We start from the raw sequence: 6,396 nt of genomic DNA on the forward strand, positions 1-6,396 counted from the left end.
TTTAAAAGGGGTATGCTAGAAAACATACAAAGAAATACCTGTGAAGTGGAAACGGTAGCACCCTGAGGATGGGACAGGAAGAGAAGAACAGACAGCAGCCTGCAGGAGGGGAAAGAAAGGATAGGGAAAGCAAGGTGGGAGCAGGAGGGAAAAGAAAAGGACAGGTGGTAGAAGAGGACAGGGGAAGGAGAGGAGGGGTTACCGGTATTCCTGCAGACATGGCTGACAGTAGTTTTTGTCTCCATCTGTCCTTCCCTGTCACTGTCCCGTCCTCCTGCTTTGCTGGCTGAAAGACAGGGGGGACAAGTTACAGACACACAGACAGACAGACAAATACACAGACAGACACAGACAGACAGACACACCCACTATCACTCAAAAGCTTGGAGGATGTTTTTCTCTTTGCACATAAAGCATATTTGTTTATATAAAATATAACATTTATTTAAGTCACATCGATTTACAACAATTCTATTAATTATGAATCACACCTCCTTTTTAATGGACCATCTGTGTAGGTGTACAGAGGCACACTTTCAGCAACAAGCATTCCTGTACTCCACATTATATTACCTAATACAAGTTTGTTAAAAGTCAAAAAATAAAAAATAAAAAAACAAAAAAAACATGAAGGACCTAAAGACTCTGATAAAGTCAGGGTTGGGTACCAAACTCTGTACTTTTTAGGGTACTGACTGAATTATCTACTGAAAACCAACTCACACTAAATCATTCGGTGCCAAATTTTAGGTAAGCGTAAGAAAGAGCATGACTATTACTAACTATCACTCAAGTTAACCAAAAGATCTCTCAGGTGTGGTTACGCTTTCAAAAAATAAAAATAAAAATTGCGCAATGATTGCTCTCTGTAACATTTGCAGAGGAAAATGAAGGAAAAAAAAATGGCAACACATCAAATCTGAGGAAACACCTGGTCAAACACAAAGTGCATTGGCTCTGAAGAGTGTCCCATATTTGATTGGCTGAAAGCCACCGAAGGACCTGCAGCTAACTTTCGCAAGTCTTTCGCCAACGTATAAGAAGTTGAACCCATTGATGGTGAGGAATCTTTAAGTGGCACACTAACAGCTCTATCAATTTCTTCATTGTGGTTATGGGTCAGGAGATAGAGTGGTTCATCCACTAATCAGAAGGTTGGGTGGGTTCCTGGCTGCTCCAGCCTGCATGCCAAAGTATCTGTGGGCAAGATACTAAATCCTGAGTTGCAACTACAGTGGGGCAAAAAAGTATTTAGTCAGCCACCGATTGTGCAAGTTCCCCCACTTAAAATGATGACAGAGGTCAGTAATTTGCACCAGAGGTACACTTCAACTGTGAGAGACAGAATGTGAAAAAAAATCCATGAATTCACATGGTAGGATTTGTAAAGAATTTATTCGTAAATTAGGGTGGAAAATAAGTATTTGGTCACCTCAAACATGGAAAATCTCTGGCTCTCACAGACCTGTAACGTCTTCTGTAAGAAGCTTTTCTGTCCCCCACTCGTTACCTGTATGAATGGCACCTGTTTGAACTCATCATCTGTATAAAAGACACCTGTCCACAGCCTCAAACAGTCAGACTCCAAACTCCGCCATGGCCAAGACCAAAGAGCTTTCGAAGGACACCAGGAAAAGTATTGTAGACCTGCACCAGACTGGGAAGAGTGAATCTACAATAGGCAAGCAGCTTGGTGTGAAGAAATCAACTGTGGGAGCAATCATCAGAAAATGGAAGACATACAAGACCACTGATAATCTCCCTCGATCTGGGGCTCCACGCAAGATCTCATCCCGTGGGGTCAAAATGATCATGAGAACGGTGAGCAAAGATCCCAGAACCACACGGGGGGACCTGGTGAATGACCTGCAGAGAGCTGGGACCAAAGTAACAAAGGTCACCATCAGTAACACACTACAACGGCAGGGAATCAAATCCCGCAGTGCCAGACGTGTTCCGCTGCTGAAGCCAGTGCATGTCCAGGCCCGTCTGAAGTTTGCCAGAGAGCACATGGATGATACAGCAGAGGATTGGGAGATGTCATGTGGTCAGATGAAACCAAAGTAGAACTTTTTGGTATAAACTCAACTCGTCGTGTTTGGAGGAAGAAGAATACTGAGTTGCATCCCAAGAACACCATACCTACTGTGAAGCATGGGGGTGGAAACATCATGCTATGGGGCTGTTTTTCTGCCAAGGGGACAGGACGACTGATCCGTGTTAAGGACAGAATGAATGGGGCCATGTATCGTGAGATTTTGAGCCAAAACCTCCTTCCATCAGTGAGAACTTTGAAGATGAAACGAGGCTGGGTCTTCCAACATGACAATGATCCAAAACACACCGCCCGGGCAACAAAGGAGTGGCTCCGTAAGAAGCATTTGAAAGTCCTGGAGTGGCCTAGCCAGTCTCCAGACCTCAACCCCATAGAAACTCTGTGGCGGGAGTTGAAAGTCCGTGTTGCTCGGCGACAGCCCCAAAACATCACTGCTCTCGAGAAGATCTGCATGGAGGAATGGGCCAAAATACCAGCTACTGTGTGTGCAAACCTGGTAAAGACCTATAGTAAACGTTTGACCTCTGTTATTGCCAACAAAGGTTATGTTACAAAGTATTGAGTTGTATTTTTGTTATTGACCAAATACTTATTTTCCACCCTGATTTACGAATAAATTCTTTACAAATCCTACCATGTGGATTCATGGATTTTTTTTTTCACATTCTGTCTCTCACAGTTGAAGTGTACCTCTGGTGCAAATTACTGACCTCTGTCATCATTTTAGGTGGGGAACTTGCACAATCGGTGGCTGACTAAATACTTTTTTGCCCCACTGTATATATGATCAGCTCCCAGGAAGATCTTTTAAATTTTTCTATTTTTCTTCCCTAATCAATTTTGGGATGGTGTAATGATGATCCTGTGTCATGTGAACCAGTTCCCTGCTTCCCTCTGGCAGCAGCAGGCAGCCATCTGTTACCACTGCAAAAGTATGTGGGCCAACAGGACTCAGTGTGATTGACCTGTTTTACACAGAGAATCTAGATCACTCCCAGTCATGAGATAATCTTGGACATGTTGAAAACCAGCTGGGTGAAAGGAAATATATTTCCTTCATATTTGTATTATGTATACAGATCACTGAATTTAAAAAACATGACTTGTTACCATAACACGTTCCTATAGTAAGCACTTTAATAGTATAGCTTTGTTTTCTTTGCCTTCCTACCTCATTCTTTTTCTTCTTCTTTTTCTTATTGTTCTGCTTCTTCTGTCTTTTCTGCAGGAGGACGGTCTCATATCTTGGCCTGGGGTGTTCCTGAAAGAAAGCAGGAGTGAGAAGGAGTTAGGTTCTGGACATTCTATCTGACTCTCATGTGGGCATCTATGTGTATGCCACATGTACATTCCAGGCTAGTGTGGGATTAGCATTAGATGATAATGCATTTAGTGCCAATGTTAAGTGTCACTGCAGGAGGAGGTAGTGTGGCCACACGCAGATTGTAGGAGTGAAACTGGTTAAGAAAAAAGAAAAAACCTCTGCCAATCTGAATGTTCAGAAATTTTTCTGCTAATTTTGTAGGTTTGATGCGTTTATGTTTGCACTTTAAAAAGCATTTACCTCATCCTCCTCAATGCCTGTCAAGTCCCAGCTGAAGCTCAGACTGATCTGACGTCGCTTCCACTGTTCCAGAAATAGCACCGCTGCACAATCACACAAACGAGGAACTTTAATAAAGGTTACAGTATCGTAAATCTCCAATTGCAAGTTTCCAACTGCATCATATGACTTAAAAGTTGACCCTAAGTTTTTATTTTAGAGTTGACTAAACTACTTCTTTTTCAATTGATTCAACGACATAGAGGGCAAGCAAGAAAGCAAGAGAGAAATAATGCATTTGTCCCCTAATTGCTCTTTGACAGTGACTTGGTGTAATTTAAATTTACAGCTGCCCAACCTGAGCTGTTCCTATGACTTATTTGTAACATATATACTCATTTCTAATCGTGTCCATTCTGGTCATTGCCAATGAAGGATTTAACATCTTCCACCTCCCATCTTGCCTTTGTACCAGTCTCCAAACCAGACATCATAGTAACTCTCACTACTGTCCTGCAAACCTTTGCTTTCACACTTGCTGCTATCAACAAAATCACCTATTCACCTCTCTCATGTGCTGTATGTTGCTTTGGATAGCTGCCAACAGATGTTTAACTCATCTATCTTCAAAACATCTGCTGAGTGCAGCTTCACTCTTACACCCGTCACCCTCTCTTTCACACAAACTTATTCTGTCTTGTTTCCAGGGACTTGTCCTTTTCTCTCCACTGTATACCTCCACCTCTCCTGGCTCTCTTCCACCTGCTTCCTACTCTCACTACAGATCTTAATGTCATCTGTGAAAATGATACCCCACAGAGACTCCTGCCTGACCTCATTAATCAGCCTGTCCATTACTAGTGCAAACAAGAAGCCGATCCCTGATTAATCCCACTCAAAGCTCAGACATATGTCAATCCTACCACATACCTCACAGCTGTCTTACCATCTTCATACATGTCATCTACCAGCACTCTCACTCTGTCACTCCTTCCTCATACAGTACAACAGTTCCGCACTTGGCACTCTCTCATATGCTTTATCTAGACCATCAAAGACACAGTGCAGCTCCTTCTGACAGTCTATACTTTTCCATCAACACCCAAACATCATGCTGAGAAAGAACTACAGATGTGAAGCCACACTGCTGCTCATTGATTGTCACCTCTCTTCTTAACCTAGCTTCAGCAACTCTTTCCCACAGCTTCATGGTGTGGCTCGTTAACTTTATCCCTCTGTATCTACTATGGCAGCGGTCCCCAACCCCCGGGCCACGGACCAGTACCGGTCCGTGAGTCGTTTGGTATCTGGCTGCGAGAGTTGAGGCTCGGGTGTGAAATTTATGGTTCTCAGGGTTTTTATCGTTTTTTTTTTTTATTGTTTTTATCGTTAACTCAGTTTCCCTGGGTCTTTTCCCATGTGTTATGCATAAATCTTTTTTTTGGTACAGTTACCGGTTTTATTTTGTTGTATTTATCTGCAACACCTTAGAGGCCAGTCTGTGAAAATATTGTTGGGCATTAAACCAGTGCATGGCGCAAGAAACGTTGGGGATTGCTGTACTATAGCTCTGCACATCAGCCATTTCTTCTCCATTCCTCAGTCATGCTCTCACTCTCCAAGATTGTGTCTGGTTAAAAATCCCACTGCCCTCTCTCCTACACATCTTTATACCACCACAGGTATGCCACCTGAACCATCCACCTTTCTAATCTTCATCCTCTTCATAGCCGTCCTCACTTCCTCCTTACTAATCTTCTGCACTTCTTAATACACCATTTATCCTCCTCTGTCATGTTCTTTACATTCATGAGCTCCCCAAAGTACTCCTTCCATCTTCTCAGCATACTCTATTCAGTCATTAGTAGAATTCCATCTCTATCCTTAACCACTCTAACCTGCTGCTCCTTCCTTAGTGTTCAGTCTCATGTAATTTTATACAGATTCTCTCAGGACATAAAATTCAGGTCATAAGATACAGTCCCAATCAAAAGTTTAGGACCACATGCCTTTAAAAGGCCAAATCTGTGCAAAAATGTGGATTGTGCGCTGCTAGAGACCCTGCTTATGCAGTTCAGCAACCCGACCCCGTTCAAAAAGGGAACATTTTGCCTTTGCCATCAGAACACCATGACAGTATGACTACCGGACAGAAAATGACAATGAATCCACATTTTGCACAGATTTGGCCTTTTAAAGGCATGTGGTCCTAAACCTTTGATCAGCTGTAAAACAGTCTGTTTCAGTTTAAGCATTGTTTTCAATAAATTGCATGCTCAAAAAAAATGTTTTGTCTCACTCCCATTTCTTCTTGTTGCATGTTGAAGCTCTACTTAGAACCTTGTTAAGATCCAACCATGCCAAATATGTTATTTGCCATTTTTCAAGTGGTCTTAAACTTTTGATCAGGACTGTATCTCTGAGCATTTTCATAACCAGCCCACCTGTCATCTCGGTATGCATATGCAAAAACACATAACCTTACCCCATAGAGACATGAAGATGGCAAAGAAGACAGTGGCAGGGTTATCAAAGAGGTGTGAAGCTTTGGCGGTTCCACAGGCAGTGCTGAGATGCCAGAAGTCACATGCTCGGTCACACAGAGGACACATGGTGAAATTGAGACGCTGGTCACACATCTCCAGACTGAAGAAGAGGGGGAAAAAATATCAAATCTAGAGTGCCCACCATTATATAACACGTGGTGTAGTGTTAATGTTTATGACTATAAGATTAACTGAGGCTCTATATTTCTGTCTGTGGATTCACTCTCAGCTAAAAAGGCGCATGGATCTTT

At 42.5% G+C, this 6,396-nt stretch overlaps 1 protein-coding gene across 2 annotated transcripts in view; it reads right to left on the bottom strand.

Moving 5' to 3' along the window:
- The window catches only part of ano2b (anoctamin 2b), a 64,682-nt gene that overhangs the window by 33,654 nt on the left and 24,632 nt on the right, over nt 1-6,396 (bottom strand). The window contains exons 11-14 of one of the 2 annotated variants that reach the window (XM_085435909.1): nt 6,085-6,245; nt 3,621-3,703; nt 3,228-3,317; nt 203-286 (exon numbers count right to left, since the gene is read on the bottom strand). In XM_085435909.1, coding sequence (XP_085292035.1) covers nt 203-286; nt 3,228-3,317; nt 3,621-3,703; nt 6,085-6,245 — 418 coding nt within the window. The remainder of the gene's footprint in view (nt 1-202; nt 287-3,227; nt 3,318-3,620; nt 3,704-6,084; nt 6,246-6,396) is intronic. The other variant, XM_085435910.1, reaches the window with a different exon arrangement.

Source organism: Copadichromis virginalis, linkage group LG17 (assembly GCF_057382275.1).
Source record: "Copadichromis virginalis isolate Kocher_CV1m ecotype Utaka linkage group LG17, C_Virginalis_male_GT1.1, whole genome shotgun sequence".
Classification (NCBI taxonomy): domain Eukaryota; kingdom Metazoa; phylum Chordata; class Actinopteri; order Cichliformes; family Cichlidae; genus Copadichromis; species Copadichromis virginalis.